The 16,914-nt window shown below is 31.9% G+C and overlaps 1 protein-coding gene across 6 annotated transcripts; it reads right to left on the bottom strand.

The window, feature by feature from the left end:
• Nucleotides 1-1,448: 1,448 nt before the first annotated feature.
• Nucleotides 1,449-6,023, bottom strand: LOC114188826 (disease resistance protein RPM1-like). Of its 6 annotated transcripts, none has more exons than XM_028077476.1 (3): nucleotides 3,166-6,023; nucleotides 2,539-2,621; nucleotides 1,449-1,631 (listed from the first exon to the last, which is right to left on the bottom strand). In XM_028077476.1, exons 1-3 carry the CDS (start codon nucleotides 5,932-5,934, stop codon nucleotides 1,580-1,582), a joined length of 2,904 nt encoding a protein of 967 aa, XP_027933277.1. In that variant the 5' UTR covers nucleotides 5,935-6,023; the 3' UTR covers nucleotides 1,449-1,579. The 6 variants fall into 6 exon arrangements, with proteins under 6 accessions (XP_027933277.1, XP_027933276.1, XP_027933278.1 ...); XM_028077475.1 differs by having other exon boundaries at nucleotides 1,449-1,672; nucleotides 2,539-2,594; XM_028077477.1 differs by having other exon boundaries at nucleotides 2,539-2,594.
• Nucleotides 6,024-16,914: the final 10,891 nt, after the last annotated feature.

The raw sequence follows: 16,914 nt of genomic DNA, 5'->3' as shown, positions 1-16,914 counted from the left end.
CTTTAGAAATATGAATTTTTTTAGTTCATAGATGATTCATTAATGTTCTAAGATTTACTTAGATTCATCTAGTTCGGCAGAAGATTAGTAAGGTTTGTTAAAAAAAAGTTGTTTGTAGCGTGTATTTTAAGACACCTCTAAAAAGACTAGTTTCTATCATTAAATATAAAACTATTATCAAAATAATATTGTTCACATCGATTAAAAAATAATCTCTACATATATAAAAAAGAATAATCATTATAAATTTTAATCACAAAAATCATATTAACATTAAAAAAGTAGTTTCATCGATATTGATTTAAATCTAACAAACGTAAGTAGAAAAAAAAATTAAATTTATTCGTAATTTAAAATTTAATTGTCATTTTTTTAATCTTTTCTATGTAGAAAAACTTAAATAACTACAAATAAAATAATAATCACATCATTAATTTGGGAACAAAATGAAGTAATGACAATGACTATACAAATTTTGATCACTCGATAAACACATTTTTTTACAAGAATTTAATTGAAAATAATCAAATTTAAAAGGAACTTAAAAGTTAATTCAAACAATGTTAATTTGCTAATGTATGTATAAATAATTATGAAAGAGATTGATAACGCCTTATCTTAAGACATATGTTCCTCTTCGAACATGTACATGATGGGGAGTGATCCATTTGAGTCACCTGTCACCCATAAATATATAATAAATAAAAATATTAAAAAATAATAAAAATATTCAAATGTGAGATATATAAATTTTTAATTGACATACATCATTTTAACATAATTATATAAAGGTTACGATAAGATAAAAAAAATATCGAAGATGCGAATGAGTTTTATAATAAACTAAATAATAAAAAGAATTAAAAATTAAAAGTATATATACATACATATATATATATATATATATATATATATATATATTGGGTTATTTAATTAATTGTGAATATTTTAATAATTTAAATGAGATGGAGATATAACGGAGACGGGTATTATAACGAGATATGTACATCCTCATACCCATCACCATGCTCAACTGAAAAAGTCGGAGATTCTCTATATCCATATCCATACCAGTCAATGTGGGGATTTCCGTCAAAACGGGAACGAGTATTATGACGGGAATATGTACATCTTCATATCCATCCTCATACCCAATTGAAAAAGTCGGACATTTCCTATACTTATACCCATACCCATATCCATACCCAATCAATATGAAGATTCCCCGATAAAATAAAAACAAGTTCGAAAAATACCCACGAGACAAATTTATTTATCATCTTTACGTGTACTTGTCTAATAAGCCTTTAACTGTGTGTGAAGATTTCTGAAAAAAAAAAGTAAAAGTCGTCACATGTACAACGACTTCAGCTCTATGTTAAAATCGACATCCTTTTATGACTTCTCTAATTTTATAATATTTTAAAAAATAAACTTTTTTACATAAATTAAAAAGTAAATGGACATGTTTAGGTAAATTAACCGGATAATGAATTCATCATTCTACTGCACTTGCAAATAAACAATCACAATCTCTCAGAATGCAAGAATGAATAAATTTAAAAAAGCCGATTTCATATTAAAAGGATAACTTTTCCAATCCAATGCCGCCGGTGCAACTCCCAACCTGTCTGGAGTAAATGAATATGAAAAATCAACTCCATAATTTGATCTGTTGAAAAGAACAGAGACCAAAAATCAATCCATAGACAGATTAAAAAGGGAAAAAAACACAGTTTTGGACTTCTCAAAAAAATTTCACTTCCGAAAATTCAACAGATATTCATCCTAGGGAATGAAACACCATCTATGTTAACCCTTACCCAGAACTTCAAAGAACATTACAACTTTTCCAGATTTTTACTTAAATGGCAGGCATTAATATTTTCACACACACAAAAAAAATCTCAGCAAACTCAGCATAAAAAGCTAATGATCAATCCACAATAGAATCATCCTAACATGATATGCCAAGAATGAACATTGGAGGGTATGAAATTTCTTCGAACATAATCGTCGTGAAAATGTCAGCAAATTGTGTGACGTACTCCAGAACATATTTAAGATCTACCAAGTTCACCGAGGTCATTTATACCGCAAACATCTTAAATTAACAAAATAAAAGCTCATCACATTACAAATTATAAAAAATCAAACAACAAACCCACAAAAAACCCTGACAACTTTAATCAACAATCCAACTCAGAATTTTTCTTTCTAGACACGCTACTTTTACAAAATTTTATTTGACAAACTTTGATAAAAAATCATTTTTAATAAAATAAAAACTCTAAAATTTTATTATTTTACTTTTATAACTTTCATAAAAAAATAAAAAATTACTCTATTTAATAATTTTACCAACTTTGTAATAAAATATTTGTCAACAAATTATTTTTTTCTCTAAAACATTAACGCGCACCGACACTTGTCAGAAGGAAATCACAAACACAAACTAAAAAAATTGATAGGAATAACATAAACCTCGTTTCGAGAAAAATGCAATAACCATAACGCAAATCCTTAAAAAAAAGATACCTGGAATGGATCATCCCCACCAACTCCACTGGCACTCTATGCAAGTACCTCCATCCCTTCAAAAAACCGTAAAAAGTCGGCCGCTACCTTTGGAAAATAAAACAATTTAGCATTTTAATGAAAAAGGAAAGAAAGATTTTTAAGCTAAGATAAGAGAAAAAAAAAATCACTTTTACCGACATGGATGTGCATCATTTCACAATAATATGAATTCACATGCCCAAATATCATTCCAAAAGCAATTTTTTTTTCTATCCACAATGATTAGTTGTTAGTTTTAATTAATGAAAAAGTTGAACGCTTACTATCAACAGAAAATAAAATTTAAGTTTCATTTTCTTGTAAGGTAATGGAAAATTTGAAGACGTTATATATGAGATAATAGATTTAATTTCTTCCTTGGTTCCTATAGTTGCAAACACGTCAACTTACTCTTTACAAAAATCAATTTAATTCATTTTAGTATGGTGTGAAGGATCATATAAAAAGGATTAAAGCTGATTTGTATAGAAACTAAAATTAGATCTTCTTAACCACTGCGATTAAAAACTATAGGTTTTAAATATCAAACAGTAGAACTATTAATAAAGATTAAAAAAATACACCTTGATATGTATAGAAACGTACCTCCATAAAAATATTTTTACCCAAATCGTACATTTGCTGATTCTTGAAATTCAAATCAACAAGTACATCGGGCACATGTTTGATAATCCAATGGTCTTCTCCTGTTTCAGGGTCAATCCTCTTCTGAAATTCAGTCGGCATATAAAAGACGTCGAGAACTTGAAGTTTCCTTAAGTGCTGAATGCCAGAGGGTACTGCCTTCAGTTTTGGAATATCAAACATATGAAGCTTTTCCAAAGATTGCAGTGCCCCGCTATCAATAAAGATGGACCTCAGTTTATGCAAAGATTTGAACCGTAGTTCCTTTAGTTTCTGAAATTCTCCATTTTCAAAATGAAAAGTTTCTCCTTCATAAGAACCGGAGTCGAAAGAGAGGATCAACAAATTTGGCATATTTCCCAGAGATTTCAATGGAATGTTATTTAACATGGAAAGTTTCAAAGACAATTTCACAAGATTTTGGAGCCGTGGAATCCAACTTGGGAACTCTTTTAAAAAGGCAACAAGGTGAAGCTTCCTTAGTTTAGACAAGGATGACGTAATGTGCAAGTCAATTGGAATTGGTTCACTCAGATATTGTAAGATGATATCTAGTCGCTCCAAGAGTTGCATCTTGTTTACTGAAGAACAAAGAATATCAGAATGATGTCCCATAAAATTAGAAAGCCTCAGATCTCTTAATTGATTTAGCTTTCCAAGCTCTCTAATCACCACTCCATCTTCATCTATTCTCAATTCATGCATCTTTTCTAGGGATGTCAGTTTTCCAAGACTGTCCTTCACTGCAATGGTAGATATTCGGTAACCGAAAAGACAACGTAGCTTTCTAAGTTTGGTAATCTCCTTTGGTACCTCAATCACCCTATTTGTTCGTACATCTAAGCTCTCCAAATTCTTCAGCTTACCAATGGATTTTGGAAGACTTCTTATGGATGTATTCCTGAAGCTTAGATACTTTAAGTGGATTAAACACCCCAAATTTTCAGGCACATCATACAATGCAGCAAATTCAAAATCCAGCACCTTCAACCGCATGTATTTTGCAAGCAAGTACTTGGTGAACTCTTCAGATAACACTTCATTCGTGAAAATAAGGATTGACCGAACATACTGTGATCCTTCACTAGTCCCACTTAAATCATAGGAACTTGTTGCCATTGTTAAGCGCCGAAAGATACCACTTGACTCAAAATCATTAATATAGTGACAAAATCCCGTAGTCTTCATTTTTCCACGGATCATCTCATGTATTGAGTCATGAACATGACATGCTTTCACTTTGTCTTCTGGGGTAAATGATGATACTAGTACCAAGCTTCTACTAATCAACTCCATTAAGTGTTGTTCTGCAACTTCTTCTAAATTTCTTCCACGTTCGTGTTTCACAAACCCTTCAGCTATCCACTGCTGAAATAATCTACCACATTTGACTTCATGATCTTCAGGATACAATCCGAAATACAACAAACATGACCTCAGATTCTGTGGCAAATCATCGTAACTCAAACTTAAAATTTTTTTTACACAGTCTAACTCCGAATTGCTCTCCAACTCTAAACTTAGATGTTGACTAAAAAGGCCCCAATCAGATGGACTTTTACATTTTCTATACAAAAGACTACCGATAGCTACAATTGCAAGAGGTAAACATCCACACTTCCTAACAATGTCCAGACCTACTTCTTCATAATCTTTTGGACAACACCCATGAAAGCCATTCCCAAATGCCTTCTTACATAACAACTCCAATGATTTTGAATTACTTAAAGGTTGTAGCTTATGCACCTCAAAAAATAAGCATTTCTTACAGAAATCCACAACCTTCTGATCCCGGGTAGTGATTAATATCCTACTTCCATTTTTGTTATCAATTAGAGCCAATTCAATGTCATCCCAAAATGTTTCATTCCATACGTCATCAAACAAGACAACATACCTCTTATTGTGAAGGCGGTTTCTGACTTCTTCTATCAACGACATTTGATCCATTGTTGCAACATCCCGAGGAGGATCCTCCCTTCTTTCTTTGCAAAGCTTGTTCGTCATATCCCTCAGCAACCCTTCAACAGTGTAGGATCGGGACACTGTGATCAACGCATGGCACTCAAAGTCTGTATGGACCTGGTCAAAAACTTGCTTAGAAAGAGTAGTTTTTCCCAATCCTGCCATTCCTACAATAGAGATGACGGTGCGTTCTTCTCTTCCCTCTGTCAACCACTTTTTCAGTGTATCTATATCTTCTTCAAATCCAACAACCTCATCTTTCTTAATAAAGAGAGGATCCATTCGAAGTTTCTGCCATGTGAAATTTTCATTTCCTCTAGTGCCGTCTGATCTTGATCCTGTAGGAAAATGGTTTTGGAAGCCATCTCTTTCTGCACGAACAAGTGACTTAACATCCTGAATCTGATACGCTATTTGAAGGCGGTGGATTTGAGTTTTGATGAACTCAACAGCCTCACAGAGTAAAGCCGCACATCGAGGATCTTCAGGTTGTTTTTCGTCACATGTCACATAGTCATCTATTACATCTTCCATACGAAAAGCTGCTTCTCTCAGCCTTATCAACCTTTTTCTTATTCTTTCGCGCCTATTGTGATCTTTTTCAACTTCAGCCACTTTATATGCATCACGGATGAAATCTTGAAAGTTTTCTAGTTCATCTGTAACATCTGCAACTTCTTTTGGGAGATCTTTCAGCATCTTTACAGCTTCCAAAAATTTTGGAAGCACATGTTGACTCGCAAAAGACACTGCAGTTTCTGCCATTTTAGTCTCTCTTTCTCTTGCTTTGTGGTAGTGGCAAGTGTAAAACTTTATGTTCTTCGGAACTATATAGCCACCAATTGAAGCTACACAAACAAATAATACACAGTTTATTATTGCATCTTTCATTTGTGATGTTTGCACAATTATTAATCTTAACAATAAAATTACGATAAATAATTAAATTGTTAAATTATATACGAAATAAAACAAACATGATTAATTTGACTCGGTTTTCATTTTGTCTCTAATACATCCTCTTTATCTATATCATATCGATACCATATTTTGTTTTTTAATGCAAGTGTTCACACAGATTTAGTTGTGCATTTTCTATGCGGCGGCGAAGACTTTGAGCTTCCAATGTCTTTCTTAAATGTTTTGCGGCCAAGTTGTGATTTCTTTATTTCTTTTTTAATTTGCCGTAGTAAATATAATTGTGATTCAGCTAATGTGATGAGATTAAACAACGTTATTTGTATTATTCAGTGGTTGTTGGGTCCTTTCAAAGTTTTTGCAACTAGTAAGTAATAAATGTGTATAGAAAATGTTAGAGCAGGTTGTTCGTTAGTTCACTGCTGTAAGAAAGAACAGGCTAACCCAATTGGAAGATGGTTCGCCTTATTTCGTATTCAATAGTTCATTTTTGTTGGTTGTATGAAGTGTAATAGCGTTTAATGAAATTTACAATAAGAGTAAGATAATTTAAGGACATAACACTGGTGTCAGCTTAGTTTGCGCAAAATAAATTAAATATTTAAAAAATATAATAGTGTCTATTAGATCGGTGCTAACATAAATATATATTAAAAATAAGTGTAGTGTTGGCTTAACCATATTTTATTTTTAAATGCCAGTGCTCACACAAGTCTCGTGCATTTTCTATGCGTAGACTTTGACTTTTTGAGGTTTTGCGTGTCTTTTTCTGAAATGTTTTGCGAGCAAGTTGTGGGTTTTTTTTTTTTTGCTTTCTTTTTTAATTTGGTGTAGTAAGTGTAGCATAGTAGTGATACTGTAATCCAGCTAAGTTGATGAGATTAAACAACCTTAACTGTTTTAAGTGGTTGTTGTACCAACTATTAAAAGTTTATTAAAAACCTTGTAGGCTTTTCAAAGATTTTATCTTTCATTACAGAAATGGTTTTTATTTGTTTATTCATTTGGTTCTATTGCTTTGAGCCTCATAATCCAGTAATAATCAATGTGTATAGATGCGTTAAAAGATAATACAATTCTTTTTTTAAAATGCGTGATAGATAATGTTTGAGCAAGTTGTTGGTCTGCTACGGTAAAAAAGCATTGCCTAGCCCGATTGGAAGAGGTAAAGCGAGCATATTATTATAATCCAATTATTTATGTATTTCTCCAGTTCATATAATTTATCTCTTCCATTGTTAGCGGATTCAGCAACTGCCAACGTTAGTCGTTTTCTACGTATTTGGCTATTAGCCTATTCCCAAGAACCCAGAAAAGAAATATAGCAAAGTCTTCGTTTATTGGGTACCAGAATAATAGAACAAGTACTAAATAATAATTAAAATAAAAAATGAAAATAAAATGAACAAAATAGATAATAGGTAAAGAATATAATTTTATTAAAAGAAAGAAAATTACATACTATTTTCTAGTTTCAATGTAAAAACAATAACAACCTCTCACTTAGAAATAAAAAAAAAAACTACCCTTTTTTCTCTTTAGAAAAAACTAATATTTTTTTTTTTAATTTTTCTCTCAAACAATAAATAAAGTAAAAAAAAAAAGACGGTGGAATGTGTTCTTAAGGTAAGATTACGTTCCTTTTATAACATGAAAGTAAGTTCCAAGATAAGTTCTCGTTGACGTGGAACTTTTGTCTTCATATTCTCGCATTTGAAGATTTTTTAATAAAGTAGTCAAATCTTGATATCATGCTTTATTCTTTGTTATTATGTTGCAACACCCAAGGTTTCTTTTGATGTATCTAAAGATCCTCTTAACAATACTCCAATACTCTCTACTTGAATTTTCCATGCACCTACTAATCACTCTCATTATTTGGTCAATGTCTGGTCTTATATAAACCATAATACATAAGGCTACTCACCGAAGTGTACAATACTCGAGACAACTCCATCCTCTTGGCTTGCAACTTGGAATCAATAAACAAGATTTTAGGGATGCAAATTTACCAAGACATAAAAGATTGGAATATTTGACTTTCTTAGAAGAATTACTCGTTGAAACTCTTGAGGCGCTTCAACATGCAAATTCTTGGATTCGAGCTTTGTTGGGGCCTACCTCCAACATGTCATCCACATGATACAGCAAGATGATAAAATCATCCTCACCAAGCCTATTGCAATAAATGCAATGGTATGAACCCAATATGTTGTAACCAAGGCTAACTACGAAGAAGTGAAATTTCTTGTACTTTGAGGTACTTAAAAACACAATCTTGTGTGGTTGATGCTTCAGATTTCTTTCCTCTATTTTTCCAATGCCAACAATCTTTCTTGACATGTCCCATCTTGTCACAATAGTAGCATTTGAGATGCTTCTTTTTTTATAATCAACAAGTATAAATATGTATTTAAATATGAGCACTTGGGGTACTCAAACCCTTATACACAATTTATGTACATTGATACATTATTTCTGAAATACTTTATCCTCTACATGGCTTCAACAAAAAGATAGAGGCACCGCAACACAACAATTTGAGATACTTCTTACTTAGAGATTTCGATCTTCCATGAGTCTGACTCCCACTAGATCCACGGTCTGTTTATCTACTTCTCATCATCACCAAAGCCTTTGCTTGTTATGTGTTGATGACCAGTTGATCATATGAATCAAGTAAACTTTGTAGTAGAATATCCACAGTTTTTTCTTCAGCCGTTGCTAAACAATTGTCCTTTCTCAAAATTGTTTTCATATTCAATGTCCACTATGAAGTTTTTTATGAGGGGACACACTAGGAGATTTGGTTCCAATGAGTTGTGAACAAGTCTTAATAAAAGACTAGAATACCACGTGCAACCAAAAACCTTACAAAAATGAGTTTTTGGGTTGGTCATCACTTCTAACCTAAAATCTTGCATGTCATCGTTCTATTTTTATCGAATGTGGGACTTCGAAACTCAACTTAAACCCTTATCATGTCTCACTTTTTAAGCACAGAAAATGTATATGCCACGTGTAATTGTTTTCTGCATTATAAGTTGCAATATATGAATATGGATAAAAGACAAAATATATGCCCGGGGTGATAGTTAGAAAACATACTTCCATAATTAAGTCAATTTATATATATGTTGTAAGATCTAAGTGCTCTAGTGTTCAAGAGATGCCAAACCTGTTGAAGATCAAAGTATTTACAGGATTATGGATGGGCCTAGACGCATGGTCGTCTTGACCTAAACATTGATTTAGTTTATTTTAAATTTAATTAGACTTTTGGTCCATTTTAATTTTCTGCTTCAATTGTGATAAGGAATCTTCAAGTGAAACAAATTTGATTACAAATTCATTTTAAGAAAGAGGGTATGATAGAGGACTATCTCCTAAACTTCAAGTGGTACAAATTTGAGAACAAATTCTCTTCAAGAAGGAGGCAATGATAGATGACTATCATAAGATTCCATACAAGAAGAACTTGAAGATGAACCTTTACAATTTAAAGGACATATGACAAGGGCAAGGAGCAAAAGATTGGAAGATCAAAACTATTCAAGACTCTTGACGCTACAAGCAATATGAAATTAAAAAAATATGAAGATCATGGCTTGAAGCACATTTGAAAGATAGTTTTTTGGAAAATTAGTTTATATTTTTAGACTTTGGGTTTCCTCTTAGAAATTAGTTATGTTTTACGTTTTTGGGATTTGAGCTTTCTTTTATAAATTAGTTTATGTATTTATGTTTTGGGCTTGGGCCTCCTTGTAGAGTTCTCAAGTTTTCTTAAATTTATGTGTCTATATATAGAGGCACCAAAAATTATGTAGAGACTTTTAGTCATATATTAAATTTGATTTCATTAAAGAGAGGATTCTCTTTGTTCTTGGCTTAGGCCTCCGGTTCTTATCATTGTGGCGAATCTTCACTTGACTTATCAATCTGCTAGATTGTGGCATCCTCCATCTCTCTCTTATCCCGCGTTCTTTTCTGAATTATTCGTGTCGTATCTCTTGAGAATTCAAATTCAGAAACGATCATACTCCTTTCCTGGATAGGATCGTATCAAATTGCCTCTCAATTTTTAAAATAATAACTCAATTAGGTCATTTAAAAAAAGTTATTAGCAACATCAATTCGTAATTTTATTTTTATTTTTTTAAATTTTTTGTTGACATGTTAGGTCTCGTGACACATAATATGTCACATGACAGAATTGTATAAGTGTCATTGTCTTATACTCAATTTAATCCATATTTTTTTTTATTTCAAACAAGACCCAATTTTTTTTAAAAATAAAATAAAATAATTCTTTTTCAAATAAGATCAAATTTGTTATTTGTATAAATTTTATACTAATATTTTTGTTAAAATGACCTTTTAACCTTAAATCCCTAAATCAAAACTAAAACTAAGTGAGGAACAACTTGAATGCTCTCGACCAAAGTGTGGATGAAGGGACTAATTAAGTCTTTAATTTACATAACTAATTGGGTTGAGTTTTATCCTTAATTACACGTTTGCGGAATCGTGGCCAGTTTAAAGTCTCTTAATGTATAGACAAGGATAGAATAGGAGAAGAAATTGGTTGTTATATATAATTTTTCTTGTAACATTTCAGACCTTTCCTTTATTTTGTTTTTTTTCAATTTATTTTTTGTGGTTGTGTAAGTACCGGTTAGGTCTCACCTTCATAGGTTGATAGATGGCAAGGGGACGGGACACAAACAAGTGTCGCTATCCTATATCCATCTTCATAGAAAAATTAATTATTATTTTTGTACTTAAACTTAATGGATATCAAATTTGTGTCTCATCCTCATTCACACTGGATAACGAGATGTACTCATATTCGTACTCATTTTCTTACTATTTCCATGTTAATTAATTAATTCTAATAAAATAATAAAAAATCACGGTAAAGGAAAGATAATTTCATCAAATATTCAATAAGAGGAAGGTTATTTCTTCAATATCAAATATTTAAAAAGAATTATGGTCAAGGTCAACTTGGTCGAATTCAGTCAAATTTTGGTTGGGGTCGACTCAGCCAAATTCAAACGAATTTTGGTCGGAGCTGACTCGACCGAATATGTCCAAATTTAGGCCAAGGCCTACTTGGCCAAATTTCAACCGAGGCCAATTTGACTGAATTTCAACATAGGTCGACTCAACTGAATATGAAATTCCAATCGCGACTGGCTCGGTCGAAACAGCCAAATTTTGCTTGCGGCTGAGTTGACTGAATATTGCCAAATTTGGTCTAGGGCCGATTCAGCCAAATTTTTGTCGAGATCGAATCGACTAAATTCGTTCAAAGCCAAATAGGCTGAACACAACCAAATTGTGATCACAACCGACTCGACCGAATATAGCCAAATTTCGTCTGGGACTGACTCTGCCAATGCGGTCAAATTTGGGTCAGGGTGAACTCAACTGAATACGATCAAATTTGCTGAAGGGTCGATTGAGCCAAATTTTCACTAGGACCGATTTGACTAAATTCAGTCGAATACGGCCAAATTTCATACAGAGCTAAATATGACCAAATTAGCGCCATGCCAACTCAACCGTAAATGACCAAATTTGGACTAGTCCACCTTGACCTTTAGCTTAAACAACCTAAAAATTTAAATTGAAATTTTAGATTGAAATTTTTTAGATTATCCATATTTGAAATATTGATTTAGATAATGGATATCCAATCCATAAAACATGTAAAATATATATTAGATTGAAATCCAGATTTAATAAAATGGATTTTAAATGAATTGAATTTTTAATAAAATGGATTTTAAATGAATTAGATTGAAGTAAAAATTGATCAGATCAAGAAAATTGGATTTTTTTGTCCATCTCTACTTTCTTTTATATATATATATATATATATATATATATATATATATATATATATATATATACTTTACAATATATACATTAAGTTATGTAAGAACAAAAGTAATTGTATATGTTTCATTGCATGTTCAACTAGTCTTAGCATAACAACTAGCTACTTAGCAATTGAGCAATAGGCCGAGTAGCATCTCCAAGTTGAATTTTCAAGTTTTTGTTCTCCTTCTTAAAAGTGTTTTTATCTTTCCTTGTGCATGTATCGTATTATGTGCTTCCCCGTCTCAGGTCGATGACAACGATCAACATCTACCACTATAGGAAAGAAAGAAGAAATTCTATAGAAATATGTATATTTTTATCCATAGATGATTTGTTCAATGTTCTAAGACTTTCTTAGACTCATCTAGCTCGGCTAGAAGGTTAGTAAATGTTGGGCTGATGAAAATAACATGTCTTGAAAAGTCCTATATCGCCTAGGACAACCAAGGAAGTGGGTGTTAGTGACTATCTAATGGACTTAAATTCATGATGTTTCTTGTTCCGAGTCAAAGACACTTCAAGCTTGTATATGACTCTTCTTATTTCTTATACTCTTGTAATAAAAGCTTTGTGAGGGTTGGGTTAAATTATTGCTTTGAAGAGTGTGGATGTACTCGAGGTCAAAGGCATGGGTGTGGGTTTTATGTGTTTCCTTGTGTTTATTTTATTTCTCTATTATTAAAGTAATTCTCGGGGGTTTTTCCCAACAGTGATATCAGAGCTATGGTTTGGTTTTTTCTCAGTGTGCTCTGTGGTTGTAGTGTAGTTTGATCTTCGACATCAGAAAAGATTAATTCCTTGGTGTTGGTAGGATTTTTTCTTAGTATGCTCTGTGATTGCAGTGTAGTATGATCTTCCACATCAGAAAAGATTAATTCCTTGTTGTTAGAGAATCATCCTTGGTTGTTGAAGTTGCAACGAGAAATTTGATGGAAGGATCATTGTCGGTGTTGTGTTGATGTGGTGAATCTGCAGTTGGGTTTGTGATAGTGCAAGGACTGTGAATCGTGTTGGATTTGCAGTAGATAATCTCTACATATATTAAAAAAATAAAGTATGTTTTTAAACCCTAAAATTTAGTTATTCTGTATATATTTTGTCATAGCTTTTGTTTCCAACAAAATTTGAAAAAATACAACATTGACAATTTTAGAGATTTAAAAAAAAAATCGTACCTAGGGATATCCGTGGATAAAATGTATAACAGATAGAAACTAAATATTAAAAATAGATACCGCGGGTAACAAGTACGGGTATTCTTTATACCTGCATGACGGATACGAGTATCATAGTATTCATATATGTGGTTACCTGTACTCGCTATACTCTAATTTAAATTTAAAAAAAATTAAAAAAATGATTAAAATATTAACATGTTGATTTTGAATGAGTTATTTTTTATCAATTGGTTTTAAAAAATCTCCATTTATTATAAATTGTCATTCAATACTATTTAAATGAGTTATTTGCACTTTGTTTGAAATTTATAAATGTTATGCATTATATTTTTATTTGAATTTATAATTAAAATTTGTTGTTAAATATTAAATTTTTGTTTATTTAAATACTTGTGGGTACATGTGAATATCCGTGGATATTAAAAAAATATGTGGGTACCCGCATAACACGGATACCCCCACTAATATAAGTACGGGTACGGGACAAATATGTATTTAGTAAATAAGATACGTGAGCTATTACCCGTACTCTACCCATCCCGTTGATATCCTTAGACAATATAAAAATATATTCAAAAAATTATTATATTATATGTTCCATTATTAAGTATTGTTTAATTATTATATTTTATTAATATAGATTTTATCAGGTTTAATTAGGACTAAACTATTGAACTTCAATCTAATATCTTATCCTATTGAGTGAAAGATCCAATTCTAAAAGTATACGGTAAAACACCGTTTAGGAATTAACATGTTCTTTACTTCAGAAAATTCCTAGTGAATGGAAAACCATATATGTGAACCCATGTTGGGAATTTTAGGGCTTTTGATAATATGAGAGATATAAGAGATATATGTGATATGTTATACGGAGGAACATGTTTTTGTATTTTATTGATATACTCTATATATAGAGCAAAATATAACAAATATCAAGTATAAAATATTTAGAATATCTCACTCCTAATCTAAAATAATAACAAATTTCTAAAACTGACACATATCTCTAAAACTGAAATATTTTCTAAAAACTAATTTAAATAAAAAAGATATTAAGTAATATTCTCAACATTCCTCCTTGCTTAATATCTGTTTATTTTATATCTTCAGATTTGATTCTCCATCTTTTGATGCTTGATTTTCTCCTCTTTTTGTGCTTGCAATATTTGTTTTTCTCCTTCTTCCATGGCATCACATCTTTCTTCAATTTGGCATCATCCTTCATATTTCTTCTTATATCAGCATCATCTTCTTTTTCTTTGTTCGGTGTGGATTTCATTGGAGTGGCATTGGACCTTTTGTGAATATTAAAATGTGAACCTCCATCTACTTTCTTCACTTGGACATCTACTTTCTTCCAAAGATATTTATCTTCTAATTTTGATCCTTCTTTCATGTTCACTTTCTTTGTATCAAATTCCTCCTTCATAAAATCCAGCGCAAATCTTTTGTCTTTCATGTGGACTTTAAATACCTCTATGTTGTTTGCATTTTTGATCACACATACTTTATTTTCAAAGGAGACCTTATTGTTGGAAATAGTCCAAGTGTGAGTCAAAAAGTCCCACATTGGATAGAAAAGACTAAGTTAAACACTATATAAGAATAAAGGCCCATAACAACATTGCCTTAAGGTTTTGGTGTAAAGTGGTGTCTAAGGTCTTATATGTGTAAGACTAATGTCATATAACCATATGGAACCACAATCTCTCAATGACCATAACCATGACCATAACTATAACCATGACCACAACCATAACATATGAAACATAACATATAACTTATAACCTTTCTCTAACAATTGAGCAACACTTAAAAAATTCTGGGTAATCTCAGGAACATATAAGACATCAAAAATTAATTTGATACCTGAATGAGTTTTAATTGAAACTGTTCCTGTACCTTTCACAGCAAGTTGTTCTCCATTCCCAATTCTTACCTTGGAAATATTTGATTTATTCAGCTCCTTGAAAATTTCTCTATCATGAGTCATATGGTTTGTGCAACCACTATCTATAATCCAATCTTTTGAAGATTGGTTGGTTGTGACACATGATGTTGTAAAAAGTAGATCTTCCTCTGATTTATCCTCATCTGATTTATTCTCCACAATTTGAACATCTTCTTCAGAATCTTTAGATTTGCATACCTTTTCCACATGTCCCAATTGACCGCATTTGTGACATTTGACATCTGGCCTCCACCAACACCAATTGGGTTGATGACCTTTTCTCTTGCAATGGGGACAAGATGGAAAAACCTGTGTGTTGTTGTATTTGCTCCTTATATTTTTCTTGACTATGAGAGCATTATCTTCCGTGTAATTTAAATTACCTTCAACCGCCTCATGATCTTCTCTCATCAATCTTCGTTGTTCTTGTGCTTGCAAGGCATGTATCACCTCTGTAAAGGTGATTGTAGACAAATCTTTTGTGTTTTCTAAGGAAGCAATAGATGCCTCATATCTTTCCGGCACCGTCACCAGAATTTTCTCAACGAGTCTGGAATCTGAAAACTCCTTTCCCAACAATTTTATCTTGTTGGCAATACCCAACAATTTGTTTGAGTATTCTTTAATCGTCTCTGACTCTTTCATTCTTTGCATCTCAAACTCCCTTATCAAGTTCAAAACTTTCATGCCTCGAATCTTCTCGTTCCCTTCATATTCTGCTTTCAAGTATTCCCATATTTCTTTGGGAGACTTTAAAGTCATGATCCTGGTCATAATCATTTGTGAAACACCTGCGAACAAGCATGATTTTGCCTTTGCCTTTCTCGTTTTCTTTTCTTTATGCGCTTTCATTTGAGCCATGGTGGGATTTTCAGACAAGGGAACATCATCTTCCTCCACAACTTCCCATAGATCTAGCCCCTCTAGATATGTTTGCATCCTTACCGCCCATAGATCATAGCTTTCACCATCAAAGAGTGGAATAGCGACGTGTGACATATTTCCTTCCATTCTATTGGCAGTAAGAACAATGGCTCTTGATACCAGTTGTTGGGAATTTTAGGGCTTTTGATAATATGAGAGATATAAGAGATATATGTGATATGTTATACGGAGGAACATGTTTTTGTATTTTATTGATATACTCTATATATAGAGCAAAATATAACAAATATCAAGTATAAAATATTTAGAATATCTCACTCCTAATCTAAAATAATAACAAATTTCTAAAACTGACACATATCTCTAAAACTGAAATATTTTCTAAAAACTAATTTAAATAAAAAAGATATTAAGTAATATTAAGTAAAACACCGTTTAGGAATTAACATGTTCTTTACTTCAGAAAATTCCTAGTGAATGGAAAACCATATATGTGAACCCATTACCCAGAACTTCAAAGGACATTAACACTTAAACCAGATTTATACTTAAATGACACGCATTAATATTTTCGCGCAAAAATTTCGTGGACATCATCTTTACGATCTTCACACACAATATTTTCAGAAAAACTAACGACCAATCCACAATAGAAACATCCTCAATGGAAATGCCAAGAATGAACATTGCAGGGTGTAAAAAATCTTCTAACATAGTCGTCATGAAAATTTCTGAAAATTTTGTAGTGTACTGATCACTCATTCACAAACATATAAAGCGACCCTTATTGAAATTTTAACACTCCACAACACATTTAAGATAACCAGACAAAATGGGTCCAACCAATTCAGCACCAGCAATCACTTTTACCAACATCCATGTACATCACTTCACAATGGCATGAACACTACATTTCCATCA

Source organism: Vigna unguiculata, chromosome 6 (assembly GCF_004118075.2).
Source record: "Vigna unguiculata cultivar IT97K-499-35 chromosome 6, ASM411807v1, whole genome shotgun sequence".
In the NCBI taxonomy this organism is placed as follows: Eukaryota; Viridiplantae; Streptophyta; class Magnoliopsida; order Fabales; family Fabaceae; genus Vigna; species Vigna unguiculata.
This window is presented reverse-complemented; position numbering and strand designations above follow the sequence as displayed.

What these genes read in the sequence shown, in the direction of transcription:
- LOC114188826 (XM_028077474.1), bottom strand. Translation starts at nt 5,934, where the DNA reads ATGGCAGAAACTGCAGTGTCTTTTGCGAGTCAACATGTGCTTCCAAAA. An exon ending in GTAAAAATATTTTTATGGAG is followed by an intron (nt 2,622 to 3,165) that starts GTACGTTTCTAT and finishes TTCCAAAGGTAG; the next exon opens with CGGCCGACTTTTTACGGTTT. An exon ending in GTGGGGATGATCCATTCCAG is followed by an intron (nt 1,673 to 2,538) that starts GTATCTTTTTTT and finishes TCTTTTCAACAG; the next exon opens with ATCAAATTATGGAGTTGATT.